Source organism: Emydura macquarii, unplaced genomic scaffold, assembly GCF_026122565.2.
Source record: "Emydura macquarii macquarii isolate MOO-44397 ecotype Brisbane River unplaced genomic scaffold, CSIRO-AGI_Emac_v2 contig_3249, whole genome shotgun sequence".
NCBI classification, from domain to species: Eukaryota; Metazoa; Chordata; order Testudines; family Chelidae; genus Emydura; species Emydura macquarii.
In genome coordinates, this window is record NW_027133386.1 from 711,655 (window position 1) to 738,816 (window position 27,162).

General features: G+C 60.2%; 3 protein-coding genes across 3 annotated transcripts; 1 reads left to right on the forward strand and 2 right to left on the reverse strand.

Annotated features, from left to right (window-relative positions):
- Positions 1-1,649: 1,649 nt before the first annotated feature.
- Positions 1,650-2,075, reverse strand: LOC137142824 (ribonuclease-like). Its single transcript, XM_067532290.1, has one exon. It carries the CDS (start codon positions 2,073-2,075, stop codon positions 1,650-1,652), a length of 426 nt encoding a protein of 141 aa, XP_067388391.1.
- A 6,804-nt stretch (positions 2,076-8,879) lies between these two features.
- Positions 8,880-11,614, forward strand: LOC137142785 (HLA class II histocompatibility antigen, DP beta 1 chain-like). Its single transcript, XM_067532245.1, has 6 exons — positions 8,880-9,011; positions 9,141-9,416; positions 9,975-10,244; positions 10,348-10,635; positions 10,864-10,968; positions 11,326-11,614. Exons 1-6 carry the CDS (start codon positions 8,942-8,944, stop codon positions 11,406-11,408), a joined length of 1,092 nt encoding a protein of 363 aa, XP_067388346.1. The 5' UTR covers positions 8,880-8,941; the 3' UTR covers positions 11,409-11,614.
- Positions 11,615-11,978: 364 nt separating this feature from the next.
- On the reverse strand, positions 11,979-14,456 carry LOC137142825 (mast cell protease 1A-like). The gene is made up of 5 exons (XM_067532291.1): positions 14,399-14,456; positions 13,789-13,945; positions 13,294-13,426; positions 12,801-13,064; positions 11,979-12,719 (listed from the first exon to the last, which is right to left on the reverse strand). Exons 1-5 carry the CDS (start codon positions 14,454-14,456, stop codon positions 12,549-12,551), a joined length of 783 nt encoding a protein of 260 aa, XP_067388392.1. The 3' UTR covers positions 11,979-12,548.
- Between the last annotated feature and the right edge of the window lie 12,706 nt (positions 14,457-27,162).

Sequence of the window (27,162 nt, forward strand, 5' to 3'; positions counted from 1 at the left end):
TGGAGAGCCGAGCGTCTGAGCCTCCGGCGGGGCCGCAGGCTGCTTATATCCAGCCCGGCTGGCCGGGGACAGAGGGTGGGGCATGGATCCGGCGGGAAGGCGGAAAGCCCTGGGGGCCGGTTCGCTGTTTCAGCCGGCCGCCTTCTGGCTCTGGGGAGCCCCCGTGACCCGGGGCAGGCCTGGCTTCTGTGCCCAGCCCTCGCTCAAGTCCCTGGACCGCCCCCCTGTGCCTCAGTTTCCCCACAAGGGGGAGAATGGTCGCGCGGCGCAAGGGGAAGGGAAGCCGGAGCATCACGCCCGCAGACCGCCCTGCGAAACCCCTCGGCTCACAGGGCCCAGCGAATTGTGGCAAGTTGTGGGGGGCTCTGCTCTCAGAGGGGAGCAGGGGTAGGTTGGCCTCGTTTTCCAGGTAGGGAAACTGAGGCATGAAGCTTTTTTTAAAGACAACCCCGCCAAAACCCAGGAACTAGCTGCAGGGCGGGGAAGGCAGCTCGTGGGCGAGGGAGGGCTGGTGTGCTTTCCAGGATGCGCCCCGCCCTGCACGGCCCACGGCGCTCATCCGGGTTGGCAAGGCTGCCGTGGGGCAGGTGAGCCCCACAGGCCCCATTGTTTTGGCCGTGCCAGGCCTGACGGCAGAGGTCGGCAGGCCATTGTCCTTCTCCAGGCACCGGAACCGGCGGCCGCCTCGCCCAGCCCGCTGGGGGGGGAGCGGACCCGAGTCAGCCGCTCCGGTTCCCGGCCAAGAGGCCGGCTCGGGAACGGGTCCCCGGCCCGGGCGAGGCAGTGGGTCAGGTGGCATGGGGGGGCCTGGCTGGTTGGGGACCGACTGGACTGAGGCTGGCTGGGAGGGTGGAGAATACAGCACAGCCCCTTCCCCGCCCCCTGCCCTCGGGGCAGAGCAGAGCCGGCAATGCCTAGGGGGGAAAGGCCCCCTGCCCCATTCCCCCACCCCCCTGAGCCGGCCAGACCCCCAGATCTGGGGCTGGAGCAGAGCTGGCGATCTCTAGGGGGGAAAGGCCCCGTGTCCCATTCCCCCACACCCCGAGCCTGCCAGACCCCCACCCAGAGGGAAGGCTTGACTCCAATGAAGCCACGCTGAATGGCACCGACAGGGGGCCTGGCCCCAGGACCCCACCGCGGCGGTGCACGTCTACACCAGGAGGGGTGACCAGCGGTCCCGATTTCATAGGGCCAGTCCCCACGTTTGGGGCTGTCTCTCACAGCGGCGCGTCCCGCTTTGCCCCGCTCGCTCCCTGGCCGGCCTGATCTGTCCCCCGGGCGGCGGGACGCGGCTCGGCCCGGGAACGGGGAGGAAAGAGGGGGCGTGCGGGAAACACAGACTCAGCCGCTTGGCGGAAGGGCAGGTTTATTGCAGAGGACGAGACACATGAGGCCCTGGCACTGGGTCCCCTCCCTGCCCCACGCCTTTTGCAGTGCGTCCCGTGGCTGGGCTGCCGGGGGGGGAGGCATGGACGTGGCCCGGGCAGTCCCTCGGCGTCTCTGGCGGGATGGGACGGGACGGGGGGCGCCGGGCGAGGCGCACCGCCGATTTCACCAGCCTCCGGGGCGTCTCCCCCGCCGGGCCCCGGAGAGCCACCCGAGCAGGGCTCAGTTCAGTTCGGGGCGGGGAGGGGGGGTCCCGGCCCCCCTCACATGATGTGACTCTCGTCGAAGTGCACGGGCCAGCCGGCCGGGTCGCAGCTCACCACGAGGAAGCGGTGGTTGGCGTGGGCCAGGTAGCTGCAGCGGCCCCACGGCGGGCCCCGCAGGCTGCAGGTGGTGACGGGGAACTGGGCCCGGCTGCGCCGCCGGCCCCAGTACTCCACCCCCCCGGCCCCGCAGACGGCCTGGATCTGGGGCTTGGGGGCGTGGATGAAGGTGTGGGTCTCTTTGCAGGGCCGGGCCAGGCCCCGGCGCTGCAGCATGGCCCCGCAGTAATCCCGCCCGGCCGGGCTCCGCGGGTGGTCGTGGTGCTGGCGCAGGAACTTCTCGTAGCCCGGGCCCTGGCCGCGGGCCGGCGGGGCCAGGCACCAGCCGAGCAGCAGCAGCCAGACCAGCGGGCGGGAGGCAGCCATGGCGGTCGGCCTGCGAGAGAGACACACGGTGACGAGGAGTCGAGCCCTATCCCGGCCCTGGGGGGCAGGCGGGGAAGGGGCAATTCCCTCCTTCCCGTCTGGGGAGTCTGCCCCCATCTCCCCTTCGCCCAGCCCAGCATCCTGCCCGGGCCCTGCTCTCCCTTTCCCTGCGGGCGCAGCTGGAGAAGTCATTGTGGAGTCACTCCAGATTTCGGTTAGAGAGAACAGAAGTTGGTGTCTAATCTGAATTAGTGCCGAGCCCGGAGCCCTGAGTCCTGTCCTCCGCCCGCCAGCCAGACACACGCCCCCGTGAGCTGGGGATAGAACCCAGGAGTCCTGGGTCCCACCCCGTACAGCCCCCCATCCCCTAAGGTCTGCACGGGGGAGGTAGGTCTGTATAGCTATGTCTCCCCCGGAAAATCCACGCCCCCGGCGCCGTGGCGGCGTCGACCCAACCCCGGTGCGGGCAGGGCGGGGTCAAGGGCCCCTCGGCGGGGCGGGCGGCCAAGGGGCAAACCCCCTCCAGCCGCATCTACACGTACATGCACCGCGCCGGTCGTGTGTAGACAGCCCGTCTCGGCCCTGGGGTGGAAACCAGGGACCGCCAGGCCCTGCCCCTGTCTGCAAAGGGGGGCCCAGGCCAGATTCTGTTCCCTGCACCCCCACCCCCCGGGGGGTCAATCCGCAGCCACCCGCCCTCTGCATTTCCCCCCGGCTGGGTCTGTTCCCGGCTTACCCCAGTTCTGGGACTCCCCTGGGAGAGGCGGATCCGGGGACTGAGCGGAGAATCTCTGGTTCCTTCCCCTCCGGCCCGGCTATATACAGCCCGGCTGCGGGAAGGGGCGGGGGGGACGCTCCTCCCACTCAGGGGCCAGGGAGATCCTGGGTGGGGCAGGGCGTCCTGGGTCACTGGGGCACTGGCCAGGGGAACCGCAGGGTAGCTGGAGACTCCAGGGGCCCCACAGCACCCTGCCATCCAGCACGACCCCAGAGCTGGGGCTGGAAGCCAGGAGTCCGGACTCCTGCCCCCGCTCCTGACCCACCAGACCCTGCGCTCCCGTCCCCAGCTGGGGACTAGACTCCCAGTCCCCCCCACCCAGTGCTAACCACTAGAACCCACTGCCCTCCCAGAGCCAGGGAGAGAACCCAGGAGTCCTAGCTCCCAGCCCCCCCACGCTCACCACTGGACCCCACTGCCCTCCCAGACCTGGGAACCCCAGGAGTCCTGGCTCCCAGCCCCCCCCACTCTCACCACTGGACCCCACTGCCCTCCCAGACCTGGGAACAGAACCCAGGAGTCCTGGCTCCCAGCCCCTCCCCGGCTCTAACCACTAGGCCTCACTGCCCTCCCGGAGCCAGGGAGAGAACCCAGGCATCCTGGCTCCCAGCCCCCCCCCGCTCTATCCACTGGACCCCCTTCCCCCCTTCCCAGAGCCGGGGAGAGAACCCAGGCGTCCGGGCTCCCTGTCACGTGGGTGCTTCCCCTGGGCCGGTTTGTTTGCCAAGGGACTGTCCTGATGAAAAGCCGCCGGCTCCCTGCTGGCTGTTATCTCGATGCCTGGGAGAGATAGCACAGACCCTGCCCACCTCGTGTGTGTCCCCCCCCCCCCGCCCTGCTCTGCCCCCTACACAGCACCTCGCTCCCCCGCTCGCCCCCCGGGCCCTACCCCACATCAGCCATGGGCTGCCCTCACTCGCAGATGGGGGGCCTGAGACCCTGCGTGCTCAGCTCCCATTCAAACCAGTGGACAGAGAATTTGGTTTGGGGGGCAGGGACTGGCAGCCAGGACGCCTGGGTTCTTTCCCCGGCTCTGGGAGGGGAATGGGGGTTATTGGAAGTGGGCCAGGTGCCCGGACTCCGGGGTTCTTTGACTGGCTCTGGGAGGGGAGTGGGGGCTAGTGGTGAGCGCAGGGGGGGCGGGGTGCTCGGACTCCTGGGTTCTCTTCCTGACTCTGGGAGGGGAGTGGGGGTTATTGGCAGTGGGCCGGGCGCCCGGACTCCTGGGTTCCCTTCCTGGCTCTGGGCAGGCGAGTGGGTCTGAAGGGTTTAAGCAGTGGGCCCTGGCCGCGGCAGAGAACGAGGCGCCGCGGCTGGAGCATGGCGGATGGGGGGGCCCGGCTGGCTCATAGACTAGAAGGTCAGAAGGGACCTGACCTGTCCTTGAGGTTTGTGCCTCAGTTTCCCCACCTGCGGGACCAGGAGAGCAAAGTACCAGGGAGCCGCCAAGGGGGGTGACCATGAGGAAGCCTCGGCCAGGGGCTGCTCTGACCCCGGAGGGCGAGGAGGCGGGGGGGGCGGGTGCCTCGGGGGGTCACGTGCGGGGCAGAGCAAAGATTCCCGGGCTGGCCCCCGCTGAGCCGTGATAAGCAGCTGCCAGGAGGACAAGGCCCATGTTTGCGGTGGCTCACGGGCTGCTATTGTTCCTCTGCGGCTGCTCCCCGTGACCCATTGCACAAGGGCGCGGGCGGGGACGCCGCGGGGAAACCCCGGAGGGCCCTGGGCCCAGGAGTGTCCACACAGAGGGGGCTGGGGGTTTGCCCCGGAAACCCCCCTGCAGCAAGTGGCACAGGGGCCAGTGGCGGCCGGGCCGCGGGCAGTGAGCAGCTACCCGGACGCCTGGGTTCTGTCCCAGTTCCGGGCGGGGAGTGGGGGGCCAGTGGGTTACAAAGGCAGAAAACTCTGCCCCCCTTCCTCCCTGCTCCCTGGGGCCGGCTCCTGGACTGGACCCAGAGTGTCCCAATCCCTTCAACCAAGGGGCCTTTCTGCCCTGAGGCCGGGGAGGGAAGGAGCCGGGTCCCCTGGCGGCAGCCGGTCCCCATGAGTTGGGCCCGGACTAGAACAAGCCCCCAGCCCGGCCCAGCTGCGTCCGCTTCCATGTCACACACCCCAGAGGGCAGAAATGCCCCTGCTCCTCCGCTGGCCTGAGCAACACCGGCGGGGACGAAATACCCTCCCTACGCTGCCTTGGCAGAGACCGCGCTGCTCTGTTTGCGGGAGGGCGATGTCACGGGGCCGGGGGGGGGCAGACGCTGCTACGGCCCCACGCGCTTATAAAGATTTCCCAGCTTCCGAGCCGGAAGGGGCCCTGGTGTGCGTCTCGTCTGACCTCCTGGGAGACCAGCTTGGAATCGGTACAGGTCGGTAAATCCCGATTGCACCCGGCGCACGCCCAGGGGAGCACATTTCCCTCGCGGTGAGGCCAAGCCAGCACAACGCCGCCTGAGGACGCTGCCGCGTCTGAGTGAAGGACAGCGGCTGTGCATCGGTTGACGTCAGACGGGCTGTGACGGGGTTTTGAGCTTTATATTTTAGCATGGCAGCGCCGCCTCGCGTTGAACAGTTCTGCGCCTTCTAATTCCCCGCCGGCGCCAAATTGGAAACCAATAGACGTTGAAAAGAACATGCGTAAGGCCCCGAATTTGGACCAGCGCTGAAAATTTAATTGGAGGAAAACCAGAAAAAATAAACTTAAAAAAAATATATGGCTCTCATCTGCTGAAATTACCACCAAAAAAAGATCAAACTCAAAGGCTACCAGGCCTGGAGAATGGCCCACAACTAATCCCTAAAGCAGCTCGTTAGAAAAACACCCAGGCTGGATTTCAGAATTGCCACTGATGGGGAATCCACCGTGACCGTTGGAGAACTGTTCCCATTACATTTTTACATGCCTTACAGCCAGTCTGAATTCGTCCACCTTCAGCTTCCGGCCAGTGGGTTGCATTAGCCCTTCCTCTGCTAGATCGAACAGCCCGTCAGTGATTGATTGGTCCCTGTGTAGGTCGTTACGGGTTGGGATCAGGGCACCCCTTGCGTCCGCACGGCTCAGCCCCGTATCGCTTCGCGGCACGTTGCAGGTCGCGATCCTGGGCTCTGTGCACGCTGGGGACTTTTTGTGTTAAACCCCCTGTTAATACGTGTTAATTTCGTGTTAATACCTCCCCAGAGTTGGGGACTCTCCCCATTTTACTGGGAGTCAATTGGTATTTGATGCTTTTCGGCGAGCCCCGGCTCCTGGTATCATGGGAAGATGCAAGAATCTCTGTGTTTGCTTGGCTGGTATTTAAAAGTAACTTTCCAGCCCTCGTGTCTGTGGGGGGGAAAAGCTCACAAATGGCTCGGGAAACACAAGGCAGATAAAAACAATCCGGCCTTGATTATTCTTATTCTCTGGCAGGGAAAAAACTGCAGGATCTGGAAGCAAAGCCGCGGATTTGGGGCGACACCCTGGGGCGTGGTTTTTTGAAGGTTTGGGGTCGGCCAGGCACGTGTGTGATTGAAGATCCCCTCCTCTTTCTTGCTAGGTTTTTATGACGTCAAACACCCCCACTGCTGGCCCAGCAGTCCCGCTGGTTCCCTTCCCTCGCCCTCTCCAGGTAAGCTGCCAGCGAGCTGGTTTTTAAAATAAAGGAACAATCGTGCGGAGCTAGAAATAAACCTGCTGTCGGCCGCTTCGCTGGCTAATCCAGCCCCGTCTCCATAGCATCTCACAGGCTTCACTCTAGGGAAGGAAGTGCTCTCACCCCCCATTACAGATGGGAAACTGAGGCACGGAGGAACGACGATCCTCCAGGCTATTTAGGCGCCTTACTCCCACTGGAATCCGTGGGCTTCGGGCGCCCCAGCTCCATTCCTGTCTCCATGTTGTCGGTTGTGATTGTGCGCTCGGCCCAAGCGCTGGTACAGCACCTAGCACCTCGAGCCCCTGCCCGTAAGCCATCCTCCAGAGGATGCTCGAAGTGCAAGACCGTCGCCGTGAGTTGAATCAACGGGGAGAGAGCTCAGCAGGCTGCGGCCGTCACACGGATTTCAGTTTCTCCGCCTCGGGCCGTTCAGCACCAACAGGGGAGGGGGCCCCTGGACCCCACTTCAGCAATCCTGATTTGCCCCAGCTGGGGCCAGGCGGTTACTTGCCTGTCATGGCAAGGGAGGCGTTGAATACCACTGGCCGTCCCTCCCCAGACAACGCCTCCAAAGGGCTGGAAACAGCGAGACTGCGGCTGGTTCCTGACTGGCGGCCAGCAGGGATGGCATGCGTGTTGCCCTCTAGTGGTCACTCCATGTACTGGACAACAGCCTGCTACTGCTGCCCGCCTGGACATTTACTGCCCCACCCCAGAGCTGGCTGCATCTCAGCACCAAGCGAGCTGTCCCAGGGCAGCGTTATAGGCAGCTGTTCCCCAGCTGCCCCACCCCAGAGCTGGCTGCATCTCAGCACTAGGCAAGCCATCCCCACACTTGGCTCCTCATGGGTTTAGATCTAGGGGGGTCAGATCTAGCCAGGTCCCGTGCCCACGCTCCTACAGGCCATGGCGTTACTAGGGTCCGTCCCCCCCAGCGCTTGCTGTGCGTGTTTCCCACCTGGGCTGGGGGGGACACTGTGCGCCCAGGGAGATACTGCAGCCCACGTGTCCCGGGACGGTGCTGGAGTGGGGGGCACCGTCTCTGTGGGCGCCTGGGGCGCTCCGGGAGAGGCAGGCTGGTCCCCCCCACTCACGCTCGACCCCCAGCCCCCTGTGTCTCAGTTGGATGGGGGCTCTCAGACCATCAGGGCCTTTCGCTTCTATTAAGGGCTTTCCTGAAGGGTCCCCGGCCTGTCCTCTAGCGCGAAGGGGGGGGAACCGATCCTTGGCGATGCTCCAAAGCACCCGTTGGCTGCCTTTGCCCAGGCTTCTCTGACGCAAAATTAAAAAAAAACCCATTCGGTTGCCCCACTGCTGTGCGGAAGGGACATTCATGCCGCCCCAACCAGCATCCTCCAACCCTGTCCCGAGCCGCCCGCCCCCGGAGGTCCCACCGCAGAGCCGGGCCTGGCCTCGTCCTGGCGGAAAACAGCAGGAAGCGGCTCGCAAGCGCCGGCTCGGCCTTTCAGGGGAAGCCCCGGCTCTCCGGCTGCCAGCCTCTCTCGCGCTTCGTCAGCAGGCGCCGGATCTGCCAGCAGCACTTCAGCTTTGAGCTTCATCTCGTGGGGGGGGCCTCCAACACGGACATCCCCATTGCCCGGTATAAACCCAGCCCCCCCAGTGCTGCGCCCTCCGGCTCGTCAGCTGAGCTCTCCCATGTCCCTGCTTGCCCGGCCCGTGATTATTTATCGAGGCCAGGTGCCGGTCCCGGAGATCTCCCCGCGGGCAGCCAGCCGGCTATCCGACAGGTTGGCCGGCTCCAGCAGCAGACCCTGCCAGTCCACGCGCTAGCATCTGGGCTTTAATGCCTTAACAGCGGGGGGGTTAACGCATTAACATCTGGGGCTTTAACGCTCTAACACCTGGGGGTTTAATGCCCTCACATCTGGGGCTTTAACGCCTTGACATCTGGGGCTTTAATGCCCTGACATCTGGGGGGTTAACGCTCTAACACCTGGGGGTTTAATGCCCTCACATCTGGCCTTCGTCACACGGCGAAGGGCTGAAATTCCTGGCAGAGACACTCGCCCACTGGCCCTTTCTGGCCCCCTCCGCCCCGGGCCTGGTGCGTGCCGTGTCCCGAAGCCGGCTGCACGAAGGAAACCCCCCCGGCTCCCCGCCGCTGCCACCCTTTCCCGCCCCGGAAAGCCGCTGGGCACGATGTGCTGCCGCAGGGCAGAAGTAGGGCAGGGGGCGGGCGCGCTGCGGTTCGTTCCTCCGCACGCAGCACGACAGCCAGGCCCTTCGACTCATCCCCGGCCCCTCAGCCCAGCCACGCCCGACGCCAGCCCCACCTCCCGCCCCCTCACAGGCGGGCGGGCGGGCGGCTCCGGGTCGGTTTGTGGGTCCGGGTTTCCTCGCAGGTGTTTCCTGTTGGAGCGGCAGAGAGCTGAGCGCAGGCAGGGCCGGGTCCCAGCCCCACGTCCCGCCCCGGAGAGCTGCCAGCCCCGCTCTGCTGCCTGATGGCTCCCGGGGCCCACCCGGCTCTGCTCGCTGCCTGGCTCTTCTCCCTCGGCGCCCTCGTCTCCCCGGGTGAGTGACGCCTGGGTCCCGTTCCCATCCCGCTCTCTCTCCCCCAGGGCTGGGAGCTGCAGGGCCCCCAGGGGTGCTGTCCCGGACGCCTGGGTCCCATTCCCATCCCGCTCTCTCTCCTTCCCGCAGAGGTTCACCACTTCACCCATTCCCAGATCATCTCGCCCCAGGCGGCCCCCGGCCTGCCCAAGCGCCAGAGCCTGCTGCAGGTCAACGACCTGGCGCTCTCGGCCTACGACAGCGGCAGCCGGCGGATGGCCCCGCGCAACGGCTACGCCCAGGCCGACCGGGAGAGCCACCAGTTCTGGAGCGTCAGCAGCGCCCGCTGCATGTTCTGGGACCCCTGGGTGGAGACCGAGTACCAGGCCCTGGTGCGGGCGGTGAACGCCAGCTCCCCGACGGCCGGTGAGTCCCGGGCCCCAGCACCCGCTTCGGGTGGCTCAAAGGAGGCAGGAGGGAGCTGGGAGCCAGGACTCCTGGGTTCCCTCCCCAGCTCTGGGAGGGGAGTGGGGACTAGTGGTTAGAGCAGGGGGGGCTGGGAGCCCGGACTCCTGGGTTCTCTCCCTGGCACGGGGAGGGCAGTGGGGTCTAGTAGTTAGAGCAGGGGGGGCTGGGAGCCCGGACTCCTGGGTTCTCTCCCCAGCTCTGGGAGGGGAGTGGGGACTAGTGGTTAGAGCAGGGGGGGCTGGGAGCCCGGACTCCTGGGTTCTCGCCCCAGCTCTGAGAGGAGAGTGGGGTCTAGTGGTTAGAGCAGGGGGATGCTGGGAGCTTGGACTCCTGGGTTCTCACCCCGGCTCTGAGAGGGGAGTGGGGGCTAGTGGTTAGAGCAGTGGGGGGCTGGGAGCCCAGATGCCTGGGTTCTATCTGAGCTCAGGGCAGGGGGGAGCTGGGAGCCCGGACGCCTGGGTTCCACGGAGGGGAGAATGTCGCTCCCTCTCTGCTCACGCCCCCTCCCGCCCCCAGAGCCCTACTACATGCAGGTCCAGCAACGCTGCGAGCTGGACGAGGCCAGTGGCGCCGTGCGGGCCGTCACCCGGTACGCCCTGAACGGGGAGGACGTGCTGCAGTACCGGGGGGAGCAGGACCGCTGGTTCTCGGTGCACCGGGCGGCCTGGCGCGTGGCCGAGCGCTGGAACCGCGAGCGGGAGACGCTGGCCGGCATCAACGCCCACACGCCCCAGCAGTGCGGGACCTTCCTCCGCATCACCGCGCCCTTCGCCGCGCGGACCACAGGTGACCCGGGGACCCCCACACCACCCTGCCCCTAACCCTGCCCCACCGGTGCCCCCCCTCTCCCCTGTGATGCTGACCCCTTTTCTCTCCCTCACCCCCCCAGCCCAGCCCACGGCGAGCGTCTCCCTCGTGCCGGGGGCCCGGGGCCGGCCACGACGCCTCGTCTGCCATGTGACGGGCTTCTACCCCCGCCACATCGAGGTGACCTGGAAGTGGGGGGGCCGGGGGGCCCGGGGGCAGCAGACGACCAGCGGGATCCGGCCCAACGGGGACCCCACCTTCCAGGTGCGGGTGGCCATCGAGCTGGGGCGGGGGGGCCCCGGCCCCACGGAGCTCGTCTGCGTGGTGAGACACGCCAGCCTGGGGGGCGCCCCCCTGAGGGTCAGCTGGGGTGAGTGCTGGGGGGCAGGGGCTGGGAATGGGGCACCCCCTACGGAGGGGCGGGGCGTGGGGGGGGGAGGGATGTGCAGCGGGGTGCTTTGGGGGGAGGGGACGGTGGGGGGGTTCTGGGGGGCTGTTTTGGGGGCTCTGAGGGGGAGGGGAAGGTGGGGGGGATGGGCACAGGGGTGGGGGGAACGAAGGGGGGGCCCCGGCTCAGTCTGTCTCGGCTCCTTTCCAGAACCCCAGGCCCGAGGCCTGGCCGGGTCCCTGGGCGCCCTCACCGGCTGCGTCCTGGCTGCGCTGGGAGCCGCCGTCCTGGGCTGGTACCTGAGGGGGAGGCCAGGTGAGTGGTGCCCCCCCTGGTGTCCCCCCAGTGCCCCCCACCCCGCCCCCAGGGCACAGTGTCCTGCAGTACCCCACCCTGCGCCCCCAGCCCCCCACCCCGCCCCTGCAGCACAGCACCCCCTATTACCCCCAGCGCCAGTAGCGCTGCACTGGGGTGGGGGGGGTCAGCCCTGCCTGGCAGGGGAGCCGCCCCCCCCCCCGGATGATTCCCCTGCAGCACCCTGGGTGTCCCAGCCCCGGACGGACCCCGCTCCCTGGGCTCTGTGCCCCCCACCCTATGGCTGTGACGCTCCCCATCGGGCGCCCCCCCACACCAGCCCCACTGAGTCGCTCCCCGCTTGGCCTCCCCCCGCAGGCCGCCTGGAGGGGCCGTACCTGGAGGCACAGACACAGCCCGGAGCCGGCGACGCTGCCCCACCAGAGCCAGGAAGCCGCTGAGCCGCGTGCCCGGAGCTGCCCCGCGGCTGGGTTGGAACCGCACGGACCAGCCTTTGGAGGGGGAGGGGCGTGGCTTTGGCCAAAAGGGGGTGCACACCTGCCGAGCCCCATCCTCCAAACACCTCTGTACCCCTTGGTGCCCGCCATCCTCCGGCCCCTCAGCCGCGTGCCGGGCGGGAATTTTGGGGTGGGGCCGCGTTCGATCCATGACCCATCAATACAACTGTAACTTTCACGGAGTTTTTTCCTGGCGCCGTTTCCTTGCCTTGGTTTGCTCGGGTGTCCCCCCGCCCGCCACGGCTGGCTCCGGATGGGGCTGGAGCGCAGGCCTCACCCCTGGGCCCCGACTTACCCCGCTTTGCTCCTGGGTCAGCCCACGCCCAGCCTCCGGCCAGTAACCAGCCCCTGGCCCGGTGCAGGCGCGCTTTCAACCAGCCACTCCTGGATACACCGCCCCCCGCGTCCTGCACGTTCACCTCCATCCGTTCCTCAGTTTACCAAAGGGATGGATGACCCACCAGCCCCGTCACGCTCGGCGAGCTCTCTGCAGACGCACACTGCACTGAAAAAACGCACGGCTCCGTTTATTGCTTTGAACGGAATCGCAGCCAGATGAACAAATCAAGGGACGAACCAGGCGTCGCAGGCTTGGTAACTCGCCCCCTGAGCGAAGATCAGGATTTCTCTCGCAACGAGGCGCCCTCCCCGTGGGCAGCGTCTCCGTCTTCCGGGTGGCTTGGGCGACGGCTTCCAGCAAGACGCCCCAGCTCTTAACAAGTTTACTCAACACCCCCTGGGCGCGGGCGACTGGCCCCGTCCAGCATGGGGCGTGATTTCTTCCATTGGAGCCAAGGTGCTCCCGGATGTCTAGGCCCTGAACGCCTGCCTCTGCGGGGCGGGAAACACAGCCCCGTGTCGGTCTGCGTCTATCGGACACGCAGCCGGGGTTGCTGGGGCGTAGTATGGGAGTTTTGTGTCGGCACACGCGTGTGACGCTGCAGGAAACGCGCTCGCACGCCAGTCCAGTTCGGTCTGCCCCCGGCGCTCCAGAAACGCCTTCCACGGCTCACTGTGCACCGGTCTGGAGCCCGATCTCAGCCTCCGGACCAGCCTCTCCCCCGGGGCTGCAGAAAACCCGGTTCAGGCCCGAGGCGAGGTTCCCAGCCCCGCCAGCCGCTGCATCGCCCTCCGTATCCAGGGGACGAAACGGGAGACCCTAGTGTACACTTCAGGCGAGATCCCGTTGGCTGGCCCCCAAGAGACGATGCCCTGGGGCACCCCGGCGCACACCAGGGGCCCCCCTGAATCGCCCTGCGAAACAAAACACGGCTCAGTGGCGTCGCGCTCCTGTGCTCTCCATTGGTGGGTGTCGAGGGCCGGCGGGATCTGTACCTTCAGCGAGGCCTTCTTGCCCCGGGGATCCCCCGCGCAGAGCATGGACGCCGGGTAATACGGCCGGGTCAAACTGCGTTCACACGTCTCGTTGGCCATCACCGCCAGGTCCACCTCCCGCAGCACGGCCGAGCTCTTGGGGGGATGGAAACGCATCCGGCCCCAGCCGGCCACCCAGCACCTGGCGCCCACCGGCACGGCCGGCCAGGGCGCGGGCAGACGGATGGGCTTCACCCAGGCAGTGAGCGCGGCCCTGGTTCTCAGCTGCCGGGGGCGGGAAGGGAACCAAAGGACCAAATTTAGCCCCAGCGAGAGCCAGCCACGCAAGGGGGATGCAAACAGACCCGCCCGCAATGGAGAGACCCAGGGCGGGGCGATGGGAGGGGGCGGTGCCTATAGCAGTGTGAGGTCACAGGGGGCGGGGCGATGGGAGGGGGCGGTGCCTGCGGCAGTGTGAGGTCACGGGGGGCGGGGCGATGGGAGGGGGCGGTACCTGCAGCAGCATGATGTCATTGTTTGTCGTCCTTTTGTCATACTGGGGGTGGGGGACCCGGCGTCTCGCTCTGATTCGCTGCCAGCTGGGCTCCCTCTTCCGAAGGTTGTGGGCCCCCAGCGTGACAGTGACCCTGCAGCGCGGGCACACGGGGACTGGCCGGGCCTGAGCGTGGGGTGCAGGCTGGGATCCTTTCCTGGATCCCCGGGCTCCCGCCAGCTGGGCCTGCTTTGGCAATGCCTGGCCCTGCCCCCCCACCAGTCCCCCGCCCACCCAAATCCTGCCGTGGTGCAAGGCACAGCGCATCTGGGGAAAGTCGGGGGCCAGGCTGCCTGGGACCCGCTATGGCTGGGCTGTCCCCCAGTGCATGGGATCCGTCTGATTCAGGGCCTGGGGATGGCCCGAGAGCGACGACGTCGCCCGGAATCGGGGCCCCGAGCCTGGCGCTGGAGGGCCGGGGGACAGGGGATGGAGGAGGGGGGGGTCCGTCCTTACCTCCCCTTCACGTTACAGTGAGCCGCCGTCACCACCACGTCCTCCCGCACCAGGAACCCCCCGCAGTGGTAGGCGGGGGCCCACCACGGTTTGATCGTCACGAAGGCCATGTAGGGTCTGGAGTGGGGCACAGCTTCCCGCCCCCCGACGATCCCCCCTGGCAGAGAGGCAGGGGCAGGGTGAAAAGTCCCCTCCTTGGGGGAAACGCGGGGCTCGGGGATTAACCCCCCCCATCCATCCCCTGTGGACGGGCGCAGGGGGGCCCCTGTGATGCCCAGCCAGCCGTGGGTCGCGTGGGCAGAAGTCACCCGCCTGGCTTTCTTGGCCACCACATTGCCGCTCTGGGCCTGCCAAGGGCCACATGGCCCACTGGGACGACCCGGGGCTCGTCCTTCTCCAGCGGCCAGACTAGCTGGTGGCCAACTGCAGCTGGGGTCAGCCCAGGAGGAGACGTCCCCGGCTGGAGGACGGAAGGACCCCACCCAGGTCCCCGCCAGCTCCCATGCCGCTCTGCGGAGGCCGGGGACACCACTGGGCCGGTGCCCAAAGATCCCAAGCCCTGTGGGGCTGCTCTCCTCCCCCTCCAGCCCCTGAGCCCCCCCGGACTCACCACCCCGAGCCCCGGGGGGCAGGAGAAAGGCCCCGGGCAGCAGGAACAGCAGCAGCATGGTCTCGGGGAGGGGATGGCGCTGCGGTCTCCGCTCGGCTCCGGGCTGCACAGATCTGCCGGCTGCAGGAAGGGGGGCAGGAAACCTCAGGGTGTCGTTTGCACCTGCGGGGCGGAAACCCCACCACGTGGGCTGGGGGGGGAGGGCAGCACGGGCCCCGCTGGGTCACAGACCCCCACAGCTGGGGACGCTCAGCCCCTGTAGCCCGGCCCGACCGTGGGCTGCCCATCCGGGTGCCAGGCACCGCTGGGGACCCCCCCGTGCTCCGGCGGCCATGCACAGCTGCTAACCACAACCTTAGCTCTCGCCCCAGCCCAGTGCCATTATGGGGGGGCTGGCCCCTTGGCCCTTCTCAGCTGCCCCAGGGCACGAGCCAGGGGAGCAAGGGAGGTCAGAGACCACAGCCCCCTCCCCCCCGGCTGTGACAGCCCCACTTCTTACAGGGCCCCCGATGCGAGGAAAAGTGTCTCTGATTCTCAGCCCCCCTCCGAGTCAGCCAGCCCCGCGCCCTGGGGGGCAGATCGGAGCCGGTGCCCCCTAGAGACAAGAGAGAGGAGACCTGGTTCTGCCATAGCGTGGGGAGGGGAACCCCGGAGATCCCGATGGACAGAGCGGGGCATGTGGGGCTAGAGAGAGAGCTAGATAGATAGATAGATAGACAGACAGACAGACAGGCGGGGTGTACAGGGATAGACGGATTGATAGATGAGGATGGCGATGGATGAAGGGGGATGGATCGATAGACGGGGTGTACGGGGATAGATAGATAGACAGACAGACAGACAGGCGGGGTGTACGGGGATAGATAGATGGGGATAAATAGGTGGGTTTTTCATGGCCAGAAGAGACTGTTCCAATCCTCTCCCACATTTACCGACCCCCCCCAGTGAGCCGCAGCGACCCCAGCCCTGCCCCCCAAGGAGGTTGCAGCATCCTGGGGGCTGGACTCACAATGGGGGAAAGTGCAGCAGAATCAGCTGGGGCAGGGGTGCAACCTGGCCACATCCTCCCCTCCCAGCCGGGCCCTGTACGGGTGAACTCCCGCCGGCCGACCCAGCAGCAGCTCCACGTGTCCAGGCTGAGGTTGAATTTTCAGTCCCAGCACCGCTCGGTTTTGGGGTGTTTTTTGGTCACTTCCTTTCGATTCACAGCCAGAAGCAAATGAACACGCTTGCTGCCCCCCGCACCCCTCGGTTCTGGGTTCGCTCACAGAAGCGGAGGTCCAGAGTCCAGCAGCAGGCAAGCGATGGCTTTATTGGGATCCTCCGGCAAGCATTAATTCCAGTTCTCCACATCAGTGAAACGTTTCCCCCCTACACTTCGTTTGACCTCAGTTCTTAGGGTGCATCTTAACCCCTCGTCTTCCGAACAATGTTACACGACAACCCGTTAACCCGCCCTCACGGCGTGTCACGTAATTCTCTGGCCAGTCGCGCCCCGCCACCGTCACCGATTACAGCAAGTCGCGGGCCAGACAGAGACAAGCAAAGACTCTTTTGCTTAGGCCAAGTCCAAGGCCTGAGAGCGTGGCAGGGCGAGACGGCCCATAGCCAGGCGGCCTGCGAGTTCGAGTCTTTGGCTTTATCCCCCCCCGTAACGAGCTAAGTGCTAAGAATATGCTTCAAAAAATCACCGGCCTTTACAGGCAGGCCTGAATATCTATCTTCTAACAGAGGCGGAGACGCGGCGGGGCGGGGCAGCTGAACCGAGTCCTCTCCTGGGCCATCGGGTCCCTTCCCACAGACCCTCTTCCTGAGGCCTGGGGTGTGCGTGTGCTGCTCGACCCCCAATCTTGCCATGGTCCCTTAGGAGGAGACAGGTAAAAGGAAAACCCCCAGCACTGCCCCCTGGCCCGGGGCCCCACAAACAGTGTTTCTGGGGTTCACAGTCTGTGTCACACGTCGCAGACCCAAGGTCCAGGCCCTGGCTGCGCTGCAGGGATGCAGAGTCAGACCCTGCTCTGCAGGTAGCCGCACACTCCCGGAGTCCCCTTCGCTCTGCACAGCTGCTCACCGCACCCGGCTCCAGACGGCTCCTGCCCCAGCTCGCTCTGCTCCGTGCAGCTGTGCTCGGCTCTCTGGGATGCCCCTCTGCTCCGCTGCTGTGGGTCGGGTCAGCTCGGCTCCATTCAGCTTTCTGTGCTCCTCTTCCAGCTGCTGGCTGCTCTGTCCCTAGCTCCCGTCAGTCTGCCCAGGCAGGCAGCTCCAGCTGACACGGGGGCTGGGATCCCCCCACCCTCCTGGCTCCCTCATTAGCCTGCCCGCCCTGTCAATCAGGCTGGCCTGAGCTGGCCTCTCTCCACTGGCCCTGGGCTATGTCCGCTCCAGAGATGGCCAACCAAAGAGACCCACTCAGTTTCAATGAGGGGCTAACAGACCCTTACACTAGTCATCTGACCAAGCTGCCACTTCTTGTAAGCTGCTTTTTTGTGTTTAGGTTCACCAAAGACTTTTTTGTTAAGCCAAGCTGGACGCCTGCCATATTTGCTATTCTTTCTGCACATCGGGATGGTTTGTTCCTGTGCCCTCAATAAGGTCTCTTTAAAAACCAGCCAGCTCTCTTGGACTCCTTTCCCCCTCATATTAGCCTCCCAGGGGATCCTGCCCATCAGTTCCCTGAGGGAGTCAAAGTCTGCTTTTCTGAAGTCCAGGGTCCATATCCTGCTGTTCTCCTTTCTTCCTTCTGTCAGGATCCTGACCTCGACCATCTCATAGCTATAGTTTTTTCGTCGCCAGATTGGGCAAATGTTTGGAGGTTTTCCGTCTGTGGTCATTTCTAGCTATAGTGCTGTTTGGTGGCCAGACAGGAGCCAACATTTTCCTTCCGGGGTCATTTCAATACACAGGGTTTTTTGGTGGGCCAAACTTCAGGAGTCTCTCAGCTGAGGGAGGTGTGCTGGCCAATTGTTTCTTCCCTCAGATGACAGCATTAAGAACACACTACGGTCCATCAAAGGGAGTGACGCAGCACTGTCTGACAGACGACTCAGCCTCTTTGTAGAAAGGTCAGACCGGCCAGTCCCACTCAGACACTCAGGGCATCCCAGCCTACACAGGTTGGGGGCAGTGGGGGGCACTCAAGTTGCTGAGAGCTTGGGTGCCAAACCATGCCCGGAAATGAAGCAGGAAATGAAGCAGGAAATGAAGGTGGCGTGGGGAGGGGTAGGTGTGGGGGGCTATGGAAGGAAGGGATCGAAGACGGGGTGGAAGGAAGAAGATGCACTTTCTTCTCAGATGTTTGTCCCACGCCCAGACCCTGTCACGTTTCCAAGCACCCTCCAAAGCCGAATTGTTGCCAATGACACTGATATTGCTGGGGCAGGTTTTCCTACAAGCCCTCCGAAAGATAGGGGGGCTGAAGACGTTCTGGTCAAGTTGCATGTCCAGCATCGGCCCAAGTTTTAAATAAACATTTCCAAAATGCAGCTGTGACGGGGGGGCTTCCCTCGCTGCAGGATGACACCTCCTCCTGACTGGTCTGAGGATTAGCTCTGCCAGGCCAACGCCTCTTCCAGCGGCCACATGCTCCAGGAACCGCAGCGTCCTCTTCGTGACTCAGCTCTCTGGCCAGGTCGCTGTGTGCTTTCCCGTCTCAGGGGATGTATCAACCCCCCCGCTCACCAGCAACCTCAGGCAAACACACAGGTGAGCTCCCCTGATTAGTGCTTTCCTCCCAGGCTAATTGGCTGATTGGGTCTACCTGGCCCAACTCGGCTCTTGCAGGGCCTGTGTGGGGAGTACCCCCCCTCCCAGAAGCCAACAATCCTAGGGCGCTTCCCAGGCGGACGCTGCCTCAAGAGGACACAGATTCACGAAGTGAAACCTTTTTTAGAGACAAGCAATCCCCCTGTTTATATGGGAAGTCAAAAGGCCCAGCCCGCTGCAGGTCATTCAGCGCAGGGCAGTGTGCATTGCCGGCCCAGCACGCCTGCTGCTTTACGGGAATGTTCATCAGCCCGCCTTCCGAGAACGTCGTGCATTTTAGTCTCCTTTCCTCTTCCCACCAACGGGCAGCCCGGCACCTACTGCTGCAGCATCCAGGGCTTACACCAGAGGGCGGGAATGGGACTGCGACATCCCAGTGAAGCCAGCCCCGCCTCACTTGGCCTCGCACATCTATCCTCGGCCTTCCCCCGCGGGTTATTTTCCCAGATATTGCTCAGCAAATCCTCACCTTCCTCTTCCGCTTTACAACTCTTTCCTCTGTGGCGTTCTATTTCGACGGACGGAAATATTGTATACCCAGCGAATCGCACAGGACAATAATTAAGCCATACAGCACCCCCGTCAGCCAAGTGAGTTTATGATACGCCTCACCCTTGTGACTGGGAAAGCCCTTTGTCTGGGGGAAAGCTTCCATGGGTGGCGCGGTCCCTAGCTGGCAGGCCTGGAACTCAGTCTGTCAGTGGGGCTGGTGCCTGACAGGTGGCGAAAGGGCTGTCCATTCCTCTGTAGACCTTCATCCCCAAACCCCATGAGGCTCTGTGGTTTTGCATATTCTTGAGACCCACTCGTGGCTGGGGCAAAGAGGAGGAGGAGTTAATGAGCTCGGAGCCGGGCTGATGTGCTGGGGTGTTTCTACCCACTGCTGATGCCAGCTGGGGTAAGAGCCCCAGGATCCAGAGGGCACCAGGGGGACCTTTGAACCCCCAAGATTCCAGATTCCAGAAAAAGAGACATTACCTCTTGGCCGAGACAAGCTAATTTCAACCTTGTTCCAAATCCATCCAACTTGGATTTCATTAACTGCAAATTCGGTGGAGCAGGGCCCATCTCTACATGTGTTTGTAGTGCTACTAACGAACCAGTAATAAATACAATCTTTGGGCTTCACCAGAAGATACAAATTTTGGTTAAATTTGATAAAGGTATTTTTGTCATTCAGTTCCTAGGGCTATCCAAGGCACCCGTCTCCGAAGCGGGGTCCACAATCAGCTGCTGAACAGAGTCATTACATTGATTAAATAGGAGGGCCCCAAAGTGACCTCTAATTTTGGAGTGTCCGGCTTTGGTTTCCTAAGAACTGATTTGCAGAAGGGCTTGGCTGAAATCAGTGCCTGGAGATGTCCAATATCAGGGGCCACTTTTACAAATGGAGGCCCCCCAGCTGACTGGCCTGCTGACCGGCCAGGTGAGTTTCATGTCCATGTATGGTCGTGTCCATATATGGGAGAAGCCAGTTCAAACCTATTATGATGCACAAGGAGTCTCACCTGTCAGTCTCTCCAGCAACGGCCCAGCTGTGCTTCAGCTGGCCAGCTCACTCCGAAGAACATCAGCCAATGTAAGAGGCTCGGGTTCAACCAAGTGGCTCTACCTGCGGCTGCGAGGCTGAGAAGAGACAATGGTCAGATACACACACCATCTCAGCCCATGCAGGCCAAGGAGGCCTCGGAGGAGACCACGGCCTAGCAGGAGGAGAAGACCCAGGAGGAGAAGGAGACGCGGAAGGAGAGGTAAATCCACTTGACTTTCGTGTTTCTCGAGGCCGTCTGAAGTTACTGAAAACGAAGCGGGGGAAGGCGCGTATGTCGCATGTGCCGACCAAGAGCAATTTGTCCCAAGCAATCGGAGCAGGGTTCAGCTCCGGGGTCTGCTGGCTGGCCCGCACTCATCCCCTTCTCTCTTCTCTCCCCAGTCAGACGCTTTTCCTACTACAGGAGGAGTCTGATTTTCTGAAGCTGTCGACTTCACCCTCTCTTCCCGTGCCTGCAGCATGAGAACGAGCAGCTGCCCCATCACAAAACAACTGACGGGAGAACCGGGCCACCTGGCAAGACCAAGAGAACCTGCAACAGGAGCCACTGATCAATAAATCAGCTCAATGCAATGCTTGCTGTGACTTTTGCCTTGTTGCCTATCTACAGGCTTTCCCCCTAGGTTTCTTTAGTAAACCCCTATAGACTTTCAGTGTTCAGATGAATCTTTATGGGGAATATGATTCAGGATTTGTTTTAATTCGAGGGCCATAGAAAATCCCTTGCAAGGAGAGACTTAAAGAGCTCAGTGCTGTAGTTTATCAACAAGGCGGTCAAGAGGGGTTTTGTTTACAGCATCGAAGAACTTTCATGGGGAGAACACAATCTGTCCTGGGGGGAAATTCCCTCCTGACCCCAAATACGGCGATCAGCTAAATGCTGAGCATGTGAGCAAGACTCACCAGCCAGACACCCAGAAAGAATTCACTGTTGTAACTCAGAACCCACCATCTAACATCCCTTCACTGGCCATTGGCATATCTACCACCAGCAGTCAAAGATCAGTCAATGGTCAAACGAGGCTGGCCCATCAGCCCATCCCCTCCATAAATGTGCTCTACAGAAGAGAGCAGACTAGGTGACTTAATCATCCCGCCTGGCCTGAATATCTGTGCACCTAGGAATTAACAGGTGCCCTCGGTCCTGCAAACGCTGCATTCCGACCGATCTGGTCCCCATGTATCTGATGGACCCCAAAGGGGATTCATCTAGTAACCCAGAAGGGCCTCCCCAGCTTCAGAAGAGGAGGGAGCTGGCAGGCATGTGCACAGAATTGAGCCCCACAATCACAGTTTAAAGGAACACCCTGGTCCAATTCCCTCCTCCTCGATGGATATAGCCAACTTGGGCCAATGAGTTCAGGACTGGGGCCTCTGTGGTGTGGGGAGGATAAATTCACTGCAGATTGTGAGGTGCTCAGATAGGGAGTTAATCTGCAGTAGCCGGAGATGGACCCATTTCATGGAACTCACACACTTGGCCCAGTGGAACTCAAAATATTCAGTTCATTTAAATGACTAGAACCGTGCTCCTGCAGGATCTTTGCACTGACAGAACTCGGAGGAACACGAAGGACAAATTTTGTTCCAAAATTCCCTGTTTGTTCTCAAGTATTTTTTTTTTTTTTTGTAACTTGGACATTTTAGCCGGTTCTGTGCGGGCCCGAGGAAGGCGACGGAATAACACTGGCACCAGGAGCAGGAAATGCAGCTACAAGTTTAATGGGGAGTCTGGCATTGCCCCTCGGCGAGGATGGCTCCTGGAGCTTGGGAGGTTCTTCCAGTGCCTTGACGGTGACGGCTCAGGGCCTGTCCACAAGCTCCTAGGCCGGGGAAGAGGAGGCGGTGCGGGTTATCTCTTTCTCCGATAGTAGTAGACCGTGCGCGTTGTGAACACTAGGGAGAGGAGACAGAGGGAATGAGGAACAGGGTGTTTTGGAGACTCAGCTCTCTGCCATTCTCAAGTTGATCGTTCACACTGGGGCCGGCAAGGAGTGACCGGACACCCAGCAGCAGCTCGCTGTGTCTAGTCTCTGTCCCAGCGAAGACAGCGACGACACGCTCAGTCAGGTTTCCACTTACCTCTCCGCCGCCGCCGCCTCCTCCCACGCTTGGTTCTCCTTCTGGGCCCCCCGTACCCCCCATAGCTCTTCCTCCGGTTCCTCCGGGTAGGAGGCACGCAGGGGCATCTTGCCATGGTCTTGCGGCTGGGGTGGTGTTAAAACTCCGGGGAAAGGAGCATCTCTCGGGGGCGCCGCCAGGCCGACCCTTTTCTGCTGCTGATCCGGAGCTGCTGAGGGGCGTCTCACTGGCCCCTATTTAAAGGGGCAGCTATGAACAAACAATGGCTGTAGCATCCCAGGTCAGCTCGAAATGACCATATAAGGCAGAGCCAATGTCTGGGCCCCATAGTCTGTGTTAGCTGCAGCCAGGGCAGGCGCGGTTGAGGCTTAGATTGTCCAGGATGAGCTGAAGAATCCACCACCCTTTCCACAGGCTCTCAGACACACAGCCCTGAGGCTGACATTTGACGCTGTGTATCTGTCTAGCGCCGGTATTTTTCTGGCCCCCATCATGGCAGCACCTGAGCACCTCAGTCTTTACCATATTTACCCTCCCAAGGCCCCTGTGAGGGATGTCAACTCAGCAACCAGCCACTCGCGGCCAGCCGACTCAGCTTCACGGGGCTCCGGCTGGGGGTTGTTTCACTGCTGTGTAGATGTCTGGGCTCAGGCTGGAGCCCGGGCTCTAGGACCCTGTGGGGTGGGATAGTCCCAGAGCTCAGGCTCCAGCCGGACTCTGGACGCCTACACCTTGATCCTTCTCGTGGCCACATCTCCTTGGCGGCTCACAGACATCCTGTGATCAATCACTATGCCCAGGTCTTTCTCCTCCTCTGTCGCTTCCAAATGATATGGCCCCAGCTTAGAGCAAAAATTCTTCTTGGTCCCTAAACGCATGGCCTTGCTCTTTGCACTAATACATTTCATCCCATTTCTATTACTCAGTTTACAAGGTCATCCAGATCTTCTTGTACGATATCCCGATCCTCCTCTGAGTTGGCAATACCTCCCAACTTTGGGTCATCTGTAAACGGTATTAGCACACTCCTACTTTTTGTGCCAAGGTCATTAATAAAAATGCTAAATAGAATTGGCCCCAAGACCGATCCCTGAGGAACTCCACTAGTAACCTCCCTCCAGCTTGACAGCTCACCTTTCAGTATGACCCACCGTAGTCTCCCCTTTAACCAGTTCCCTATCCACCTTTTAATTCTCATATTAATCCCCAATTTCTCCAATTTAACTAATAATTTCCTATGTGGAACTGTATCAAGCACCTCACTGAAATCCAGGTAAATTAGACTCACTGCATCCCTTTGTCTAAAAAATCAGTTTTCTTCTCAAAGAAGGAGCTCAGGTTGGTCTGGCACCATCTACCTTTTGTAAAACCAGGTTACATTTTCTCCCAATTACTGTCCACCTCGATGTCCTGAACTATTTTCTCTTTCAAAATCCATTCCAGTGCATACAATTGAGGCCAAACTAACAGAGCTGTAGTTTTCCAGATCACTTTTTCTCTTTCTTAAAAACAGGATCTATATTAGCAATTCTCCAGTCAGAGGGTATGACCCCTGAGTTTGCAGATTCATTAAAAATCCTTGCTATGGGACCTGCAATTTCATGTGCCAGTTCCTGTAATATTTGTGGACAGAGATTATCCGGGCCCCTTGATTTAGTCCCATTAAACTGTTTGATCTTGACTTCCATCTCAGAGGGGGTAATTTCTACCTCCATATCCTCGTCCCCATTAGCCCCCCTGCCACTACCCCTAAGCTCTTCATTAGCCTCATTAAAAACTGAGGCAATGTTTTTGTTTAGATGTTGGGCCATGCCTAGATAATCTTAAATCTCCACCCCATCCTCAGTGCTTAGCGGTCCCACTTCTTCTTTGTTTTCTTCCTATTTAAATGGCTGTAGAACCTTTTACTATTGGTTTTAATTCCCTTTCAAAGGCCCAGCTCTACTTGGCTTTTGGCAGTGTTCACTTTTCCCCTACACTCTCTGACGTCCCAGGAGCTTTCCTTGCTGATCTTTCCCATCTCCCACTCCTCGTAGGATTTCTGCTTTCTCTTAATCCCCTAACTGAGATGCTTGCTCACCCAGATTGGTCTGCAACCATCCCTATGAGTTTCTTCCCCTTGCTTGGGATGCAGGCTCCAGAGAGTTTCTGCAACTTGGACTTGAAGTCATTCCCAGACTCCGCCACATTCAGATCCTTGAGTTCTTCGGCCCAGGCCACTTCCCTGTACTCATTCCCCAATTTTTTTTAAGGTTCCCCATTTGAAATCAAGGACCTGAGCTGCAAACCTATTTTTGTTTATCCTTCCATTTAGTTTAAACTGAATTAGCTCATGATCACTCAAACCAAGGCTGTCCCCTACAACCAGTTCTTCTCTGGAGGTCCTCACTACCCACCAATACCAGATCTAAAATGGCATCTCCTCTTACCGGTTTGGTGACTATTTGGTGAAGAAATCTGTCAGCTGTCACGTCCAGGAACATCTAGGCCCTACCACTATTAGTAGCACTTGTCCTCTGATCTAGAGTATAGCTGGGAAATCAAAGTCTCCTATAATCACACAGTTCCCAGGCGGTCTCTATCCATACCCAGATCAGATCCTGGGGGACTGTAGCACCCTGAGGAGCCTCTGGTAGCTTTCTTCCCCAAACGGACTCTGTCTTATCCATTCCATCACTTTTAATTTCTTCACTGTCTATCTCATCATTAACATACAATGCTACGGCACTCCCTTTGCCTTGACTTCTGTCTTTCCTGAGCAGCACATACCCTTCCATACCTGTACTCCAGCCATGACTGCTATTCCACCAGGTTTCTTTTATCCCTGCAATATCTGGTTTCACTTCCTGCACCAGTAGCTCTAGTTCCTCCGTTTTGTTCCCCAGCTCCTTGCATCGGTGTGCAGACAGCTTAGTTGTTGCTGCTCCGCTTTGCCCAGATTCCTCACCCGATCGAGTGCAGTCATTCTACTGCCAGGATCGCCTACCTGACTGGTATCCACACGGTAACGTCCATTCTCCTAGCCTTGCTTTTCTTACCCCCTTGCGGCGTCCTGTCTTACTTGCTTTCTCTCCCTCTCAATGTTAAAATCGGACTTGGAGATTATATGATCATCTCCCAACCGTCCCCCCCGGATTCCTTGTTTAAAGCTCTTTTCAGCAGTTGTGCCAACCTCCATCCCAGAATCTACTTACCTCCCTACTCAGGTGGAGTCTATCCCAGGAGATCAGTCCTCTGTCCAGGAATGCCTCTCAGTGGCTACCGGAGAGATCTTGCAAAATAGCTGTACCTGGGAGGCAGTGTCTTGGCCAAGGATTTAGGGGTCACAGTGAAGGAGCAACTCACCATGAGCTCCTGTGTGCTGTAGTGGCAAAAAGGGCTAACCCACTGGATGTATAAACAGGGGAGTGGTTATCAATATTCATGGCCCCGGTGAGACGAACACTAGACTTCTGGTGTCCACATTGTGAAAAGGATGTTGAAAAGTTGGAGATGACAAAGAGAAGAAAGAGAGACATTACAAAAAGAAGAAAATGGCTTTACAGTGAGAGACTTAAAAAGCTCAATCTGTTTAAACTCATCAAAAATAGGGGCAAAAACAGTACTAAAAAGCTCTTTAATCTAGCAGAGAAAGGCCGAACAAGATCCAATGGCTGGAAATTATAGTCAGGCCAACTGAAGTTAGAAAGGATCACAAACGTTTCATTGGGAGGCTGATTCAGCATTTGAACAACCGACCAAAGGATGTGGTGGGTTCTGCAACCCTTGCTGCCTTCAAATCGAGCCCAGAAGGAATGTGAAAATGTTGTATCTGTGCGAGAGAAAGACACCCATTCCCAGGCTCCACTGCCAGAGAAAAACTGATGGGAGAAGAACACAAATCTTTTCAAACAGTTATTGAACCCATTCATTTCAATCACCTCCTTTGGATATTATCATTTCAAATTGTTTATTCATCATATTGGATAACAGAATGTAGCCGTATATAATAAAATATATATTCAGCAAAGCAGAACTATGAATACAATTACAGTACATGAATATATCATATTTAAATGATAAATTATTGTTATAATTATAACATAAAAGTCAAAATGATAAAGATGGAACAAAGCACGTCAACTCTATCGAAATGAAATGATTAAATATTTCCATAATGAAATTTTTCAGAATTTCTGTTTTACAGAAAAACTCAACGTTTCATTCCAATCCCCAGGAGAATCTCTATTTTATAGCATGCCCCATCCCGCAGCTTAGCACAAACTAGTGCTGTGTGCAGGCATAACGTTTTAATGATCCTTATGGAGCATTTCCCATATACTTTCAAAATTTCCATCGTTTCCTGTTGTGTCATTTCCTGCCGTTTTACAGCCATATATGGACAAACCCTCGGGCGCCATGGGCACCGCTGTGGCGGTGGGACTTGATGGCCATAGATGGTCAAACCTTGTGGGATGTTTCCTTATACGGACACGCGGCTCTGCACGTGATGTTCCGGCCATATCGGGACAGGCCCATTTAGTCCATCACAGGCGAGTGACACGGTGCTTGTGTGACATGCTGGCCAGCCTCTGTCTATAAAGGCTGGAGCTGCCAGTTCGACTCCCAAGCTCAGGGAATCCCACCAAGGCCAGGCTGGCAGCTGCCTCCTGCTGCTGAGAGCTTGGAAGCCAGAAGCCTCTCAGGGAATGGCGAGATACAGACGCAGCAGGAGCAGGAGCCGCTGCAGGAGACGACGAAGGGGAGGCCGCGGGGGTCGATATAGGAGACGGAGACGACATGGCAGAAGGAGATGAGGGCACAGAGGTCACACCGAAGGAGAAGGAGGAGGAGGAGGAGAAGTTCCTGAGCTCCTGATTTCATCCCAGTCTCCTGTGCACGTCGCTGACCTGCCGCTCTACAATCTCTGCTACATCCAGATGAACCAACCCTTCCATGAGAACACCCAGCGCTGGCCTCCCAAGATGTACAGAGCCTGCGGCCATTTGAACAATGTCACCTGTCAATAAACTTTGAAACGTCACGTCTGCCCTGGGGTCTTTGTGCGTCACTTAGGTCTGGAAGTATTGGATGTGTGCAGCAATCAGTGCGAATGGGTAACGGAACCGAGGTCCAAGGAGTTGGACACAGACGCACCCATTTCCTTTCCTACATTATCTCTGGTTTCTTTCCTTATACACAGTCCCAGTTTTTCATATGGAAATTTCTCTGCCTCTAGACCTGATTTCTAATCACAATTGGGCTGATTTTACACTGGAATTACTCTACAAGGTCTGAGTCACATTTTACTGACACAACAGGATGAGGGTAATAGACTCTAGTTACTCTGGATTTAAACCAGTGTGAGATCAGTGTGCTAAAACTTTGA

What these genes read in the sequence shown, in the direction of transcription:
- LOC137142825 (XM_067532291.1), bottom strand. Translation starts at nt 14,456, where the DNA reads ATGCTGCTGCTGTTCCTGCTGCCCGGGGCCTTTCTCCTGCCCCCCGGG. An exon ending in CACTGTAACGTGAAGGGGAG is followed by an intron (nt 13,427 to 13,788) that starts GTAAGGACGGAC and finishes CCCGCGCTGCAG; the next exon opens with GGTCACTGTCACGCTGGGGG. An exon ending in ATGACATCATGCTGCTGCAG is followed by an intron (nt 13,065 to 13,293) that starts GTACCGCCCCCT and finishes CGCCCCCGGCAG; the next exon opens with CTGAGAACCAGGGCCGCGCT.
- LOC137142824 (XM_067532290.1), bottom strand. Translation starts at nt 2,075, where the DNA reads ATGGCTGCCTCCCGCCCGCTGGTCTGGCTGCTGCTGCTCGGCTGGTGC.
- LOC137142785 (XM_067532245.1), top strand. Translation starts at nt 8,942, where the DNA reads ATGGCTCCCGGGGCCCACCCGGCTCTGCTCGCTGCCTGGCTCTTCTCC. An exon ending in CGCCAGCTCCCCGACGGCCG is followed by an intron (nt 9,417 to 9,974) that starts GTGAGTCCCGGG and finishes TCCCGCCCCCAG; the next exon opens with AGCCCTACTACATGCAGGTC. An exon ending in CTTCGCCGCGCGGACCACAG is followed by an intron (nt 10,245 to 10,347) that starts GTGACCCGGGGA and finishes TCACCCCCCCAG; the next exon opens with CCCAGCCCACGGCGAGCGTC.